We start from the raw sequence: 18,882 nt of genomic DNA, 5'->3' as shown, positions 1-18,882 counted from the left end.
ACACCGATTGTATAGTGTACAAAGCATTGAGTATCTACAGGTTACAGTCATTTAAGGTTCGTCTATTATTGGCTGGCAATTCTTCTTTCACTTCAAAGAAACTTCTTATGTTTCTAAGAAATCTAACTTCAAGATGTAACAATAACATTCTTTATACTAGGATTAGGATGTTTTCAGCCTATGTAAAATATAGAAGAAACAGACTTTTCAATACCTCTACGACATTCACAATACCTCATTTAGTATTCAACAAAAGGTTTGAGTGCAATGTGCCAAGCCGTTTTGTTGTTGTTGTTGTAGGCTGGGAAGAGAATAACAATAAGAAGCAGAGAAATTACAAACGGCACGTTCTGAACGGATTTTTGTTTTGTTATAAATCTAACATGCGCACTTTTGTAAATTTTACATGTATACAGCCTTAGCAGTCAATAACAAAGGTTTCAAAATGCTGCATGAACTTAATATTCTTTACGGTGATTTTCGCCCGAAAGTTTTGTTTGGGTTCTGTATAATTCTTTGCGATCCTTATTATGAACCACTATCGTAGTTCATGATAAATATATGATAGATAAAAATAAGTAAATGAAGAAAGATTGTATATCTCTGGAGCAGTGAAAAGAGTTACAGGAGAAGTTTTGTAACTCAATGTAACTCCTCTCCCATGGGTTCCTGGGGCTTATAATGCTAAATATCAGGGCTTCATCCTGAAGATATTTACAGTAGAAAGAGCTCAAGTACAGCTTCGAGTTTGAAACAGACAAAATCATTACATATAAACGATTTAAAATATGAATGAATGAAAGAATACTGAATGAAAAGTAATAAGTAAAAAATATTTCCATCCGAAGTTTCCACATGACAAATAAATAAAGTAATAAACAAGCATAGAATCACTTAAATAATAAATAAAGTAATGAACAAGCATAGAACCACTTAAATAATAAATGAAGTAATGAACAAGCATAGAACCACTTAAATAATAAATAAAGTAATGAACAACTTAAATAATATACAGAGAAGACTAAACTAGTTTAAATTTCAGATAAATCAATGTTTGTGATATTTTTGTAAAAGACGAACAGAGAAGAAAGAACGAGAAATGGGAATAGAAAGAACAGCGCATAGAGGTAGTCAGAAAATATGAAAATCTGAGACACTGAGCCAATAACAGGAATGAAGCAACAGAATAAGTAAAGTTTATTGAGGTGAAGGCACAACAAGCAGTGAAAGCAACACGGAATTCAGCTAAAAGAATCAGAACCCAGGATATAGATAGACAGTTGTATTTGTACTTTAACTTGCTTTTATTAACTGTGGAGAAAGAACGTGTGTATTGAGAAAGGAAGAAAAATAAAAAGAATACAACGAAAATATATAACATAAGCAAGCGTTTTGGTGCTAGATAGAAACGCGCGCCATTACATTTGACAGATGGGTGTAGGCAGATGAGGACAACGAATAGAATTTATGCATATATTTCTGACATATTGAAGGAAGTTGGCCAAACATTGTTGAAAGTTATTACAAAAGGAATAAGAAAAAATGGACTGGTATGGCTTACGAACAGAACGTTTAAAGAAAGTAGAAATTTATGAGATTATATCTGAAAGAGGACAAGCTGGAAAGATAAAAATAAAGATAAGAAAGACTATTGTAAGAGAAATAATAAGAATGGGAAGTTATATAAAGTAAAAGAATATGGAATTAATTTTAAGATAAGGGTGTAATCCTGTTCAAAATGGGACAAAGAAATTATAAACGACTAGGAGATGAAGGCACAGGTCATATAGAACTGTAAATAAATGGAAGCAAACCGCACTCATAAGACACAATGAGCAGAAAATTATAAAATGCTTAGATGTTAACAGTGTTAAAAAAAAAAGCATATAACACTTAGTGAGTGTAGCGAAATTTATATAAAATTAGTGTGTAATTGATAATGGCTTAGGGAACTGTGTGAATAGTTTCAATATTTTATGCTTATGGCTGAACATTTAATTAAATTATTGTAACTATAAAAAAACACACTAAGAAATACAGAAATACTATAGAAGATAAATTCGTTTCCAAAATAAAAACAAAAGCGTAAATAATAAGTTAACTGAAACGAATTAGTATACGTTATTTTAAGGACTTTATCCTAAAAATTCCAAAAATCTGATTTTCAATTCAAAGAATTTGAGACTGACTTTTGGAACATAAACAGTCAAAACCTTACTTAACATCATAAAAAAGTTAGGATATACATCGTCATATATGCCATATAACTGTTTATTGAGATAATTGTTTAAAACTTATACGTTGATCACTACAGTTACACTGAGTCATATATATTGTAAAATTGTCTGAATACGATAATTTAGACGAGTACTTTTCCTTCATTTTTTTCTTTAGTAAAACACGACGGTATTAACTAAATGAATTAAGTTTGTTGGAATTTGTTGGATTATCAAAATTCACTGAATGAGAATCTAAAGACAGAGACTCGGGTTCCCCGATGGTACAGCTGTGAGACTACGGATTTGCAACGCTAGAATCAGCTGTTCGATTCCCCTCCTTAGACTCAGCAGATAGCCTGATATGGCTGTACAATAAGAAAACACATATACAGAGAGTTAGAAAAACTTTTTCGAATAGTTAAAAAATAAACCAAATACTGAATGTGACAGATTTAACGTCAAAAACACGAGAGTTTGAAAAGTTGCCAAAAAAAAAAATGCTATAAACTTTGTAGAATTTAGGAGAGGGGAGTGTCGGGTATGTAAATATGAACCGACTCATAATTATCTTTGCTGTCTTAATATCTACGAACTTCTGTCAGCTTGGCCGTGATTGATGTAAAGGTTTCTAATCATTTGTGAAGATTTGTCTTTCTTATCTTCTAGCGGCCACGTTTTTAACTAAGAGCCTACGCTGCTCTGTGTAGTGCTATAGGTTAGTGAATGACATTATGTAAGTTCCCATGGACATTACCTGTAAAGGATTGTGTGATATTGATTCACACATTAGCTGGTATCTGAGTTACTTTAGAGGTAATTAAATACGGTTATAGAAAGCAAAAGAAGTACTGTCGTTAACAATCCTGGTTTTAGTCCTCGCTCTTTAAGAAGTAGGTCATAAGGTTCTTTAGCACTGTAGAAATAGGCAGGCAGCCATTTACAGCTGTCTTTACACCTAAATTCTTTGACTGAGATAAGAGCTTTAAATAAAATAATATATATAATAAACTTATATTTCTATTATACGTATAGAGATAATGCTGTGTTACAGATAATCTTATGTACTTAAATGAAATTAAGAATTATTTTTTCAAGGTATCGTATTGGGTCAAACTCTTAGTCCTCGAAGCAGTTCCACTCGTCAACTGATCCAAGCCACGTGGAGTGGCAAAGCATTTAAGCCTACAAACCCGAGTCAAACGTTTAAAGCATTCCAGACAACGATTAACGGAATCCAGTAAGTATTACCTCCCTCAGAACTTTCCTAACGAAATAATGTTAACCAAATGTTAAAATCAGCCAAAAGATTGATTAATCAAGCAGTAATGTAGTATATGCACTGTTACATCACAATAAAACGGATGGTAATATAAATCACGTCATTTTGGTATATGTTCTTTAAGAAGAGATTGTGGCATTTCAACCCTGCTGAACTGATGTATTCTGATTGAGCTGATAAAGCGTACAACAAAGGATTTGTTTTGTTTTTGTTTTGAATTTCGAGCAAGGCTACACGAGGGCTATCTGCGCTAGCCGTCCCTAATTTACCAGTGTAAGACTAGAGGGAAAGCAACTAGTCATCATTACCCACCGCCTACTCTTGGGCTACTATTTTACCAACGAATAGTGGGATTGACCGTAACTTTATAACGCCACACAGCTGAAAGAGCGAGCATGTTTGGTGCGACGGGGATTTGAATCCGTTACCCTCGGATTACAAGTCGAGTACCTTAACCACCTGGCCATGCCGGGCCAGAACAAAGGAAGTGTAGTAAACATACTATTATACAGTCTTCCTTGTGGAAACCACTATTGGGCCAACAGCATAAAAAAGTATAATTTAAGGCATTAAGAATTATTGCTATTCAGTTATATCGTTTGTTTGTTTTATTTTTTTGAATTTCACGCAAAGCTACACGAGGGCTATCTGCGCTAGCCGTCCCTAATTTAGCAGTGTAAGACAAGAGGGAAGGCAGCTGGTCATCACAAACCACCACCAAATAGTGAATAGTGAGATTGACCGTCACATTATAACGCCCCCACGGCTAAAAGGGCGAGCATGTTTGGCGCGACGGGAATGCGAATCCGCGACCCTCAGTTAGATCGTAAGGTTTTATGTTTTCTATGTAGGACGCTTGCTGGCTAATAAACGAGACTTGAGTAATTTCTCAGACGATAATCAGGGTTATGAGGATGGTTTTATACCCTATTATCTGACACCAAAATTTTCATTGGAACAAACTTCTGCGAAGAACTACGAGGTTGAAGATCGCTTTTCGTAGCAAACTTTCCAGATACATTCCACTGCACGTGAATATCATGTCTCTCTACAACAGCTGACGTTATTGTGGTATGACCGGAAGATTGTAATTTTTACTTATAAATCTTTTTTCCGTAATTTCAAATATTTGTGTATCATCTTGCCAACTGTAGCAGGAGATGTGCTCAGCTATATTGAAATATGTTTTTAGGATCGGTTTGGCTGTTTGTTTTTAAATTTCGCGCAAAGCTGCACGAGAGCTATTTGCGTTAATCATATCTAATTTAGCAATGTAAGGCTAGAGGGAAGGTGGCTAGTCATCACCACCCACCGCTAACTGTTGGGCTACTCTGTTGCCAACAAATAGTGGGATTGAACGTACATTATAACGGTTCCATGGCTGAAAGAGCGAGCATGTTTGGTATGATGGGGTTCGAACCCGCGACCTGCAGATTATGAGTCGAGCGCCTAATCATCTTGCCATGCAAGGCCGTTTTCGGAGCTTATTTGTTGGCTCAAAAGTTCAGCAATGTGATTTTTCCCTCTTCCCCAGGGACCAATAAAAATCCATTCATCAAAATCCTGCCATTTGACTTTGTTAATAAATTCGCTGTACGAATATCTTACTTGGGAAAAGTAAATATAATATTTTTATAGCTATAGGTTTGTTTGTGTGTTTTTGAATTTCGCACAAAGCTACTCGAGGGCTTTCTGTGCTAGTCGTCCCTAATTTAGCAGTGTAAGACCAGAGGGAAGGCAGCTAGTCATCGCCACCCACCGCCAACTCTTGGGCTGTTCTTTTACCAACAAATAGTGGAATTGACCGTTACATTATAACGCCCCACGGCTGAAAGGGCGAGCATGTTTGGCGCGATAGGGCTGCGAACCCGTGACCCTCAGATTACGAGTCGCACGCCTTAACACGCTTGGCCATGCCAGGCCATTTATAGCCATAGGACTGTTCGTTTGTTTGTTTGGAATTAAGCACAAAGCTACACAATGGGCTGATTGTTCTCTGCTTACATCAGGTATCGAAACCCAATTTCCAGCGTTGTAAGTCCGCAGACGTATCGTGGTGCCACTGGGGGACAAGACTGTTCGTAACATAATTATACTAGGACTCGCTGAGATCTCAAAGTATATTGTATAAGTTCTAAATATATCGACTCTTCCCCTCGCTCACACCCTCCAGATAGTCTGTCTCCAGCATAATAATGGAACTACTTTTTGTTAAAACCAAATAACGCAGCTCTAGCTTTTAGGAACACTACTTCTTACTGAAACCAAATAACGCAGCTCTAGCTTTTTAGAAACACTACTTCTTACTAAAACCAGATAATGTAGCTCTAGACTTTTAGAAACACTACTTCTTACTAAAACCAGATAATGTAGCTCTAGATTTTTTTAGAAACACTACTTCTTACTAAAACCAGATAATGTCGCTATAGCCTTTTAGAAACACTACTTCTTACTAAAACCAGATAGGTATTCTTGCTGCAGGTTATTAATGACACGCTGTATTTGTGAGGCAAAAAAATGTTGCCTATATACTTATAGTACAGAGTACAAAACGTTAAGTCGTATGTCCAAAGATCACTGTAGCTTTAGCACGCTTTGCATGTTTATTGTGATTTGCACAATATGTATTGTCTTTTAATCTCGCTAACTAGAAACCCTCAAAAAACGTCTTACTTACGAGTCAGCTACTTCATACTAAAACCAAATAATTTGGTTCTAGGAAACAAGGGCGTTTGTTACCTAAAATTGAATGTTCATAATACTTCAGTATAGAGTAATCGTTCCATTAAGAACTGTGGCTTTGCATGGTCAGGTTTCTAGGATGCTTGACTCCCAATCTGAGGGTCGCGGGTTCAAATCTCATCCCACCAAACACGCTTGCCCTTTCAGCCGTGAGAGCGTTATGACGTTACATTCAATCCTAAAATTCGTCGGTAAAAGGGTGGCCCAAGAATTGGCGGTGGATGAGGCGTCAGAATGATTGTTCAACCCCGCTCACTGATGCGCTATGTTCACTCGAAATGGATAACACATTATGTTCGCTCTCTTTCTCTTATAGGTATTTGGGTATTGATGTTTATATATTCAAGAGGGTCAGGTTTCGTCGACCTCTTCCTCCTTCCTTTAAATTTTCTTTTTGCAACTGTCAAGTGTATTTATGTATCGTACATGATACATGAGGGTCAGAGTAACCCACACTTACTCAGGCCCCTTTCAGGGCAATGTCCATGCACTATCAACATACACACTTGGTGCAAATAAATCATTTCTCTTTATAGCTCCATAATTATTTGCACTTTCATTAATTAGGTATTAACTATAAAGTATTTACATAAAAAACCCTTTCAATGTTTAGTAATTAACCCCTATACTAATGTGGAGTCTAGTTTATAGGTGGCCTTTTTTTTTCTTTTTAATTTATTTATTTAGAAAATATATATTCACTGGGGAAAGATGTTTAGATCTATTCTCATCATGTATACAGTACCTGTTAAGTCCACTTACTTGTTCATTTTTTCTCCAATTGTCGTCAAAATAATTTATTGTATCATGTAGGAGTCTATCTACTATTCTTTCTATATGTGCGTATTTATGAATAAATTTTGATGATGTTGTTCTGAGTACTTTATAAGCTGTTGTGAGTAGTGTATTTTGTATTGTTTGTAGTTTTGTTTTTTACTTCCGTTTATTGATGCAGGGGCTGCATAGTCAATTACGAGTCTAATGTACGTTTTATATATTGTTATGATGTTATCTGCCGTTGCTCCACTATTTTTACCAGTTAGACTCCTAGTTTGTTCTTCGCCAAATTTTTGTTTTAATATTATTTATGTGGTTTATCTGCGTTAATTTTGAGTCGAATGTAAGTCCTAGAAATTTTGCAGATGTAGCAGTCTGAATGAGTGCTCCATTCATATAAATCTGAGGTTGTGCTTTTTTATGTTTAATTAACTTTGCGAATACTGCTTGTGTTTTAGTTGTGTTTATTTTGATTCTATATTTTTGACAGTATTCACTTATTCTGTTTAATTGTGGTCGTGTGTTTGTGGCTGCTATTGCTGATTTTGGTGCACATTTCTAGACTACCACATCGTCTGTGAACTGTGATGAGTATCCATTATTTGGATCTTTCTGAGGTATATTACTCACGTACATGATGAATAGGATAGGGCTAACCACCCCTCCTTGAGGAACACCAGCTTCTGGGGTGAAACACTCTGAGAATGTTCCTTCAACATTAACTCTACATATTCTGTTTTCCAGAAAGTTTGACAGCCAACGAATAGTTCCCCGCTGTAGTCCCATTTCTTGCATTCGGAACCGGAGACCGTTGTGCCATACAGTGTCGAATGCCTTCTCAATATCGAGAAAGCAAGCAACAGTGCATTCAAGTTTATTAAAACTATCAACAATCACTTCGGTTAATCTAACTAAATGATCCGTAGTTTGTCTGAATTTTCTGAAACCATTTTGTTCTTCTGGTAATTTTGATGTTATCTCCAAGAACGTAGAGTTTGTTACTGATTGTTTTCTCAAGAATTTTGCCTACACAGCTGGTCAGGCTGATCGGTCGGTAGTTATTTAGATATTAGCTGGCTTTCTTTTTTACTGAACATTAATACATTTGCATGCTTCCAAGAAACCGAGATATATCCAGAGTATAATGATAAATTAAAAATTGCTGTGAGATGTTCAAATAATTTCAGAGTGCCTCTTTTTAGAAGGCTGGCTTCTATACCATCTTCTCCTAGCGATTTATTTTTTGTGTTGGTTGTTGCTTCTATGAGTTACACGTTACGTTCTAGAAAATAGATGTTGTTTTGAACAATTTCTCAAAATTAGCTTGTACGAAACACCAACTGTTTCTTTCGAGCGTTATAGATAACCAGTGTGTTATCTAATTCTTTAATAATAATAATAAATTAAAATCGGAAACGGTTTGTCATAGTTATTAATATAGTAATCGTTTTTAAATGTTTAATGCGTAATTCTGGCACCTGCCTCCACAGAGCTCAACTGTAAGTCTCAGGGCTTAAAAACTGAAAAAAAAAATTAAAAATTGAAATTTCAATTTTCGATACAGTAATGGAAACAACAAAAATAACCACTGCGTAGCTTTGTACTTAACAACAAATAATTTCCGGTAGTTGAAAATACCGGAAAAACACAAAAAAAAACTCATTTTTATCGGATAATTGGAGTATTATTTGTTATTAATAAACTTGGTGATGCCAAGTTAATCTGGTATAAAGTTGTAACTGTACAAATATTTATCCTATAACAAAGAAGTTTTCTGTTATACTGACAGAGTAGGTAGTTTAATTCAGCACTTGCATTATATTTGTTGTATGTAAAAACTTATATCATGATTTACTCAGGACTGATATATCAAACTGCATTTATAAAGAAGAAAACTTAAAGCGTGTAAATGTTATATAAACATATCTGGATGATTAACAAACTTAAAGTAACGTAAGTTTTGTTCAGTTCTCTCAGTTACATTTTTATGCTAACAATCTAAACTATATCAGTAATGCATGAAGAGATATTTCCGTCCCATTCCCTTTTTCTGTTACTCGGTGTTTTGAACTACCAAATGTGATTCTCTAACTGAATTCAGCGTTGTTTTTAGGCAGTACATTAAAGTGACAGAAGATGATATCAGAAATCTGAAGATTTCAGATGATGAAAGTGATAGAATTCAGGTAAGTATAAAAATAGATTTGTTCCTTTTTCTCTTTGTTTTCTCAAACTTTTATGTATTTTTCATCATAAAATAATTAAAATATTTCTTCGTTGTTAAAGTAAATTTTATTGTAATACATTTTTATTAGAGGAACAGCAATAACTTTTATGTTAGAAATTAACACACAAGATGTGAAACTTAGTGTTTATTTATTTGTATCAGGTGTATATATGCTGCCATTTTAAAATAGGTACACTAACAGTCACGACTATATTTACAATTTTAGAATATTTTTCTTTACAATAAACTATTCTTAATGATGCAAAAACACTCAAGATCTTGTAAATAATTAAGAAACAAATACGAATGTCATTTTTGATATTGTTGAGACAACTACAATATCAGTTAGTTGCACTTACACTTTAGAATTTGACACTAATTAGAAATGAATACGTGTTATTATCATGTTCATTTTTATTATCTTAATTATGATAATAACATTTAACCTTTATTTACAATTTCAGAACTGTTCAGAAGCAGAAAATTATCTGGAGAGGCTGGTTAAAAAATTGGCTAGGGTAAATATTGTAACCTAAATCAGCTCATGTCAGGAGAAAACATCATAATATTTAAACTAATGAAAGCTCTTCTTTGAATTATATATGCATTGTATTAAAACTGTCTTTCAAAAATACTTTATTTAAAAAGAATGTTTCAAGTCTATTGAAAAAAAATGAAAATACATAGTATTGGGTAAAGTATTCATGATGAATATAGGCAAAATGGACAGTAACTGCCTAGTTTAGAGTGGTACTTGTAGAGAAAGTCTCAGAGACCTATAAAAGTAGTTTTGGATTTCTAGATTAGTTAAACTTGGCAGTAGCTACCCTTTTTTTTTCTGTCTGTGCAAAACACTTAACTGTTTCAGTTATTTTCTTATGTGTTTTTTCTGTGTATAGTTTTTCTGCATAGAACACTGATTTTTGTTTTGCTTTTCCTATTCCCATATGCTTACTGTCAGAATATTTTTGATTCATCTGTTTTTGGCTTATTTTATAACCTTTTAATTTTTATGATTATTTTATTTTGTTAAAAAATATACAAGATTGTGCTTTAGCTCAATATACAACTTACTCCTACAATAAACATATATTCAAATCATTTCCAATTTAAGGAAAAACATGTGTTATGTATTATTATCTAAAACAAATGTTAATATAAAAGTAAATAATCACCGAGATGTACTTTAGTGTGTACTGTTTAGAATTATGTTTTCAACATTTAAGTTTTGTGTTGCATTTCTGCTATTCATGAACAGTTTTCTTTTAAAGTGAGCCATTTTCAGTTATTGTACTGTGATAGTTTGACACAAAAGTTTCAGTCTTGAATTTGTCTTTTACGTTAATTATTGTTTATTTTTCTCAGCTTGAATACCTGCATAAAACATACATGAACCACTATAACATGAAAAAAGGTAAGGCTTTTGTCTAAATTTTGAATCAAAATTTAATGAGCCATATGAACATAAGTATATGAACATAGCTCATGTATGCAAATGAGGATAAGCTGTTATTCAATGACTATGGTCATTGATAGTGGCATATTTAATGTCAATGCAATCAGATCAGTGCACCAATGAGCTCTTTGTAATGCAAGTCTATATCTATAGCTTATCAGTGTGGATTGGGCCCTAAGAAACTTGTGCAAGGTAGTCTGATATGTTAAAAACACCTTTCATCATTGATAAAATAACTTGCTTCTTTCATTTTTTAATCTCGCTTCAAATAAGTTGTAACAAGAGGTTGAGTGTTTAACCAATACATATTTAGAAGTACTTAGATGTAAGTTATTCAAAATTTGCATTTTTGAATCTGATGATGCAATGCCAATTATCTAAAACTGAAATGTAGATAAATTATCAGGGGTATGAGACTTACATTTTGAATTCATGATGATACATGATGATTAACGTATTGCTTTCAAATGTTATTTTAAAAAAATTTTAAATCATCTGATCATTAAAAAATAATTGCACACACACATTAAGGTCAGTTTTAACACTGAATAGTTTTTATCTATTTGTATTGTTTGGGGTCCAAACACTGTAACTGACTTCTGTGATTATTACATTGGTTCTCCTGTACAGGTACAGAAACTTTGGCTCATGCTTATATTCTTAACTCGGAAAGGGAGAAGAATCAAGCTTTAAATAATGTGCGATCAGGATATAAAGAATGTTCATTGATCCTTTCTAATATCGAATCTGAACTGGACTTCTTAATGGGATTATTTCATTTTGAGATCAGAGGTAACTATTATGCTTGCAGATTAAGGTATGCATTGTAGTATTGGAAATAAATCTTTCTTATAATCAAAATCAAAACTGTGTCTTATTATTAGTAAATCTAGAAAAAAAAAGTTAAAATAACTTCTTTTTATTGTAGTTCTTTTCTCTGTGATAATGTTTATGTTTAATCATATTTATACTAGAAAATCTTTTGGATGAGTTGATAGATTTAGTAACTAGCAATCCATCTAACTGTTTAGTGTTAAGTACAAAACTACAAGATAGGTTTTCTCTGTTCTGCTCACAACAAGTGTTAAATTCTTATTTTTTTAGAAGTATAAGGCTTGAAACTTACTGCTGAGTCACTTGGAAGCCTGCATAACTGATAAAAGCAGGACTTTGTATGGGTGTGCTCTTTTAATTCTGTATTTACCAAGTATTCTTTTCAGAAGATGTGCTTTGTAGTTAGAATAATTAAACTTGACTTGAATATAGCATCCATACCTACTAAAGTTTATCAGTTCTTTAACAATTAAAGAATGTCATTTTATAATTTAATAAATAAATTCCTCTAAAAATTCCATAAATTTATCATGTTGTTTTTCTGGACTTTAAAAGTTTCTTTCACTTTAACTGTCTTATAGAGAGAATTTTTAAGAAATTTGATATCTAGAGCATTTTGTAACAGCAATGGTATGGCATGGCAATTGTCCAAAGCAAGACCATATACATTTTGAGATTATTTTTGTAGTTTTTACTAGATGGTTCTCATATATAATGGTGGCTTATGTATGTTATTGTTAATATAATAATGTTGTTTAGGTCAGCAGTTTGGAGAGATATGTATATTTACATGACTTTTAGGGAGAATTGTGTGTTTGTCATAATCATGTAAAGATATCCACCCTGTGGCCAATTACACAATGCCCCAAGATATCAGGTGTCCTTCATCCATTTTATTAATTATTTTATTTTATTTATTTTATGATTATTGAGCATTTTCTCCCATGTGTCCTGGAATTGGCAGTTGCTATTTTCTAGGTGTCCCAGAAAACTACAACTTGCTCTAGGATATATTGTAAGTATATTGGTTTATGGGATACCCTGAAGTACAACATATGGGGCATAGTGTAATAAGCCATATTTGAGAAGACAGTATGATTATTATTTTTTTATACCATTCATTGTATTTTGGTTGAATTGAATCTGATCTTACCAGCACACTGAATACAGGTGGATGACTTTAACAGTTAAAACATAATAGGAAGCTATTTTGTGTAGCTGCTAGGAAATATTCTGTCTTCCTCTTTGAAAGTTGTGAGGTTGTTAAATATATGTTCTGTTTTATTAACATGTGATTCTCTTGTCCTTTAAGCATAATGTATTATGTTAATGATTTATACACTGACATTTAAATTGAAATAAGTTTACTATTATTTGCAAATTTCTTGATTTGTACACACTTGAGTAATTTTTAAGACATATGCATGCATTACATAAACTAAATTGATGTAAAAGTGAGATTTGTATCAACTAATCCTATCTTCTTAATCTTGTTTTTAACATAACATAATGTTTAGGAATGAAAAGGGATCTATTGTTCCATCTCAGCTGTCCCATCCTCTAAATTAAAATAAAAATCTTAAACCCAACCCATATAGTTATCAATCTTTCTCTTAAACTTACTTAAATATACTGCATCCAAAATATTAGAAGACAACCCATTCCAGAGGCCAACCATCCTGTTAGAAAAATAAAACTGTCTTATCTGAATATGGCTCCTACCATGCTGAAGTTTATATTTGTGTCCCCTAGTCCTACTGAGAAGTATGAAAAAATATGACAGATTAACACTATTAATTCCCTTTACAATCTGAAACACCTCAATTGGATCCCATCTAACTCTTAGTACAAGAGTTTTACAAGAAAAAAACATTATCAAAGATCTTAATCTCTCCTCATATGGCATACCCTCCATTCCATGCACAATTCTAGTAAGTTTTGAATCCTTTGCAACAATTAAATGTCTTTCCTAAGATAAAGATCCCAAGATTGAACACAATATTCCAAATGTATCCTAACCAGTGACATTTACAATGAAATTATAAACTTTTTAGACTTGTATTCAACACTTCAGCAGATACAACCTACAATCCTACTTGTTCTACTACTAGCAACAGCACACTGCTTGGATGGCTTTAGAGATTTATCATATATTATACCAAAGTACCTTTCTTTTGTTTCACTGTTAAGGGTATTCCCATCCAAATTATACTCATAATTTAAATTATGATAGCCTACATGCAATATCTTGCACTTATCATAATTAAAATCCATCTGCCATTTATTTGCCCAACTCACTAAATGATCTAAATCCTTGTAAAGCAGTACCATCCTATTCACAGCCAGTAACATCCAAGACCTTGATATCATCAACAAAGTTAAGTAATTTATTGACTATTCCCTTCACATTTGTCATTAATGTAAATCAGAAAGAGCAATGATCCTAAGACTGAGCCCTGAAGAAAATCACTTGTAACATTAATCCAATTTGACTGAACTCCATTTATAACAACCATCTGCATTCTTCCATCGAGCCACTCTTCTGTCCAGTAAAAGGCTTGTAAATGGCACCTTGTCAAAAGCTTTCTGAAAATCAAGATACACCAAATATATACTCTTACTGTCATCTATATACTCAGTAAGAGAATGTCAAATGATTTGTAAAGCAAGATATTCCCTAAAAGAAACGGTGTTTACTATCCAATCAAATTTTAAATTTCGTTAAATGACTTTACAAAGCATCTTTCATCAGAGTTTCCAAAACGTTTATCACAACTGATGTAAGATTAATAGACCTATAATTACTGGGATAATTTTTATTACCTCCTTTAGAAAGAGGAGTCACATTGGCTAACTTCCAATCCTATAGTACCTGCTCACTATTCAAAGACTGACAAAAAATAGTATTAAGTGGCTCACATATCCAATCTTTAACCTCCTCAAAAACTTTGGGGAAATATTATCTGGTGCAAGAACCTTATTGTCTTATAAGCTTCCCAATTTTTTTTTTAACCATCCCAGAATTAATGCAATCATCTTTTTTATCTTGTTTCCATTTATAAAATGTTCAAGATATGAAATACTGCTTAAATTTTCTTTATTAAAAACTGAAAGAAAAGCAAAATTTAATAACCCAGCTATCTGACAATCATTACATACTAGCCTTCCTTTATTATCCCACAAGGGCCCTAACCCCATTGTAACATTTTGTTTACCCTTAATATATTTTTTAAAATCTTCACTATTAATTAATACACTTTCAGCCAACATTTTCTCATAGATCCCTTTCTGATATCCTTTTTTTTTTGTTACAAACTTAATATTCTTTGTTCTTCTACATCTGTTATCATACCAGTTAATTCAAATTTCTTAAATTTACAAAACATTTCTTTAGAAATCTTTAAATTTTTTGTAAGCCAACCTGTTTTTTTTTATTTGCAGTTACCAATTTCTTTCTATAAGGAATATTTAAAAAATTGTTTTTAAAAGTTTTCAAATCTGATCAAGATCTTCAAATAACTTAGCTGCCAAATTCACAAAAATTAATATTTGTTAGATTTCTTGAACATTTGCTTTTCTTTTAATTTTTAACCAAAATATCATTATTCCTTATCTCTATATGCAGCAAAATGCTAAATCTAATGAAGCAATGATCACTTGCATCCAGATATTCCTCACTTTTTACCTTCTTGATCATTTATTTATATATTTCAAATTAACAATAAATTCTAAAATAGCATGGTTTCCAGTATATTCCTTAACTAGTTACTGAAGAAAATCACCCTGAACCCTTTCCATAAACCTCTCTCCCTCATATTTTGACTCCAGCATTTCCCAATCTTTATGCCTGAAATTAAACTCACCCATAATTAAGACTTCATTAACAGCTGAAATCTTAAACTCATTGTAAAGCTTCTCGCTAATTTCATCAGTATCATTTAGTGGTCTGTAACAAATTCCTACTAAGACCTTTTTCCCTTTAGTTTTGCTAAAAGAAACCCAAACAGGTTCAATCTCCTTGCTATCATCTTTAATATCTTCAACTTCAACAGGATATAACTCGTACTTTACACATATAGCCACTCCTCCCCCTTCTCGTTTACTGCTCAATCTCTGGTAAATAACCTGTAACCCTATATTACAAAGACATTTCTGTCATCAAATTCATCTACATTTAACCATGTTAACCTCCATTGTTATCAATGACCTCTCATTGGCACAGCTGTATGTTTGTGGACTTACAACTCTAGAAACTAGGTTTTATACCTCTGATTGGCAGAGTATAGATAAGTCTTGTGTAGCTTTGTGTTCATCTACAATTTTACAAGTGCTCTTAAGTCATCTGTTTTATTATGATAGTAACAAGAGAGTCTATCCTTAGAAATACATTTGTGGTCATTTCCTATGCTAAATAGTTCTCAACATCTTTTTTATTTAGTTTATTCTGGCCCTCAACACTTTCTAGTTGTACATTAAATCTTCCCTTACAGCTGAATCAATAGCTCTGGCAAAAAACCCTCTCTTATTTGAATCTAAACCATACATCACAAAAAGCTGCAATTGAACTTATCCCAAAAGCCCTACCAGTCTATCTGTTTACCCTTATATATTAACTTAAACCTAGCATTTAGCCCTAGTAACCTACTCATAATTTCATCCCCAAAATTAGTTCTCAGCAGTGTCCTTGACACAATTAAGTTATGAGCTTTTTCTTCAAATGTCCTTATCAATCTCTTATTACTTAGCTCCCCTGACCTACTTTTCCCTACATCATTAGTCCTCCTTGCACAACAAAAACTGCATCAGTGCTAGTCTCTTTTACTATAACTCATGCTTTGTTATTTATATCTTCCACCTGTACCCCTGAGTAGCATAATCTAATTATTTTCTCCCTATTTACTTCACAGACTATTTTATCCACATGTCTTGTTAAGGAATCACCTATAACTATAACCTTCATAAGTTTATAATCCATATCCTTCTCTGTCCCTTTTAATTTCCTTACCTTTATCAGCTCTTCATCTGCATCAGCCAAGGGCCGAAATCTCTTGTGCAGTAGAATAGGCTCCTTACAATTAATTCCACTGCTTTTAGTTTAAGCCCTAATAGTACTCTTTTTAACTTCTTGAAAGTTCATTGTTAACTGATGTATCCCTTGTATGTATAAGCTTAAGCTCCTCTTGAAATCATGCTGATATTTCTCACAGTTTACCCTTCTCTTCATCTATTGCCTCTTATTTCAATTAGGTTGCTTCTACTATGTAAGCTCTACATTCAAATTGATCATCTTCACACCTAATTCTAGCTTCCTCAGAAGTACATACCAGTCCAGAGTTCCCAAATAGAAACCATATTTAGAATATTAGGTTAAAACTACACTTCTACTTATTTAGACTAATAATATAATGCAGCTTCTTTATGGAAAGCTTTTAAAACATAACTTATATTAACAATGAAATTTAAATATTCTTTTATAAGCATATTTCTTAGTTATTGCAAAATGTGTTAATATTTTCATTCTTAATTTTCATATGCAAGGAACTTCTTGATTTTAATTGCATATACTTTCATCATATAATATTAGAATTGTTATTGTACTACAATTTAGTGATTATATTCAGTGTGTACCATTAAAAAATAACTTTCATTTAATATATTTTAAGCCTAAAAATAAGTTTACGAAAAAGATTAAGATAGTAGCTTTTTTCCGCTTACACAAATTTAAGAATAATGTTCACCCTGTCATTTCATTCATGTATATTTTTACCAAAGGTTTGAAAGGGTTTGCCCGTCTTTGTCCTGGAGATGTGTATGAAATTACCATAAGATATGGCCACCAGAAATGGAAGTCCAAATGTCAGATTCTCAAGGATGCCCAACAGTCATGGGAGAGCAGTAAAATAACTTTAAAATCACTTTTGGGTGAACATCTGTACATCAAGGTATAAAAACTGAAGAATATAGTGGAGCTAATAGGTTGTCCAGAAATAAATGTAGTAATTCTCACAATGAGATTTTGAAGCTGAATATTGAGTAACTTATTGTTGGTGTTGTCAATTACAAGGTGATTTAATTATCTGCTGTTTCAATTCTACTCAGAGTAAGTTTTGCAACCCCTAAGGTAGCATGGACAAGAAGGACTTTCATCTGATTTTCCTCTATGACTTCAAACTTGAATGAAAAGCTACTAAAACTATATGGAACATCAACCCAGCATTCAACCCATGAATCTGTTATTGAACATACAGATCAGCATTGGTTCCAAAGGTTTTGACATGGAGATGAAAGTCTGAGGAGGCGACAAAGGTCATGGAAGGAAGATATCATTAGATGAAAACACATTAAGGGAAGCAGTTGAGACAGACCCTGACACAACAGTACGTGAGCTTTCAGTAAAGTTAGGCACAAGCAAATCAAACATTGTCAACCACCTGAATGCGATTGAAAAGACGAAAAGTTGGCTAAGCGGGTTCTGCATGAGCTGACTGAAGATTAACAAAATTGGTGTTATGAGACCTGTCAAGGATGACACTCAAAAAATTGAATGAATTGTGAATCAAGGTTCTGCCTCATCTACCTTATTCTCGATGTTTCAAGCACTTTGACAACTTTTTGAACATTAAAAGCTTTCAAAACCAAGCAGCTGCATAAAGAAGCTTTTAGGGAGTTTAATGACCATAGCAACTTATTTCTACAACAGGGGCATAAACAGCATCGTTACACATTGGCAAAAGTGTGTTGAAGCAAATGGTGCTTACTTTGATTGAAGCATGTTTTACAACATTGGTTTATATTTTTCCATACTTTGCAGTTCAAAAACGACATTTATTTCTGTACAACTTAATATAAATAACTCACTGTTAATGATAGGATTATTTATCTACAGACCAAGACTTATAAAATAATGGGAAAATACTATAACACATCACTAAGTTATTTGTGATACCTTCCTTTTGCTATAACTAGCAGTATGAAACATGATCAATGATGCTACAATACATCACAAATGATTGTTTTCTTTTGTTACTGATGGCAAAATTGGTAACAATAATAATGATAATGCTAGGACAGCACAAATGATTGTTTTTGTTTGTTATGCATGGTAAAACTGATAGTAATAATAATGCTGTAATACAGTGTAAATGATTGTTTTCTTTTGTTATTGGTGGTAAAATTGGTAATAATGATGTAATAAAACAGCACTGTGTTTGTTAATGAATGTGTTACTTCATCACCACAAGTGGAAAATTCTGTTTAAGAATTTCAGATTCTACTACACAGTAGTAAAACGTTAGTTAGTCTGTGATAATGTTGATGCCCTAGTACTATTAATTTGCAAAACATCACA

At 32.9% G+C, this 18,882-nt stretch overlaps 1 protein-coding gene across 5 annotated transcripts in view; it reads left to right on the top strand.

The window, feature by feature from the left end:
- LOC143223458 (rho family-interacting cell polarization regulator 2-like) overlaps positions 1–18,882 on the top strand; it is a 66,004-nt gene that overhangs the window by 11,686 nt on the left and 35,436 nt on the right. For 2 of the 5 annotated variants that reach the window (XM_076451463.1, XM_076451466.1), the window contains exons 3-8: positions 3,315–3,456; positions 9,131–9,203; positions 9,709–9,762; positions 10,610–10,658; positions 11,331–11,492; positions 17,307–17,476. In XM_076451463.1, coding sequence (XP_076307578.1) covers positions 3,315–3,456; positions 9,131–9,203; positions 9,709–9,762; positions 10,610–10,658; positions 11,331–11,492; positions 17,307–17,476 — 650 coding nt within the window. Of the gene's footprint in view, positions 1–2,893; positions 3,033–3,314; positions 3,457–8,695; positions 8,845–9,130; positions 9,204–9,708; positions 9,763–10,609; positions 10,659–11,330; positions 11,493–17,306; positions 17,477–18,882 lie in introns of those variants that run through there. The other 3 variants (XM_076451464.1, XM_076451467.1, XM_076451465.1) reach the window with 3 other exon arrangements.

This window comes from Tachypleus tridentatus, chromosome 8 (genome assembly GCF_004210375.1).
Source record: "Tachypleus tridentatus isolate NWPU-2018 chromosome 8, ASM421037v1, whole genome shotgun sequence".
Taxonomy (NCBI): Eukaryota; Metazoa; Arthropoda; class Merostomata; order Xiphosura; family Limulidae; genus Tachypleus; species Tachypleus tridentatus.
The sequence above is the reverse complement of the archived record's forward strand: the minus strand, read 5'-3'. Positions and strand labels throughout refer to the sequence as shown.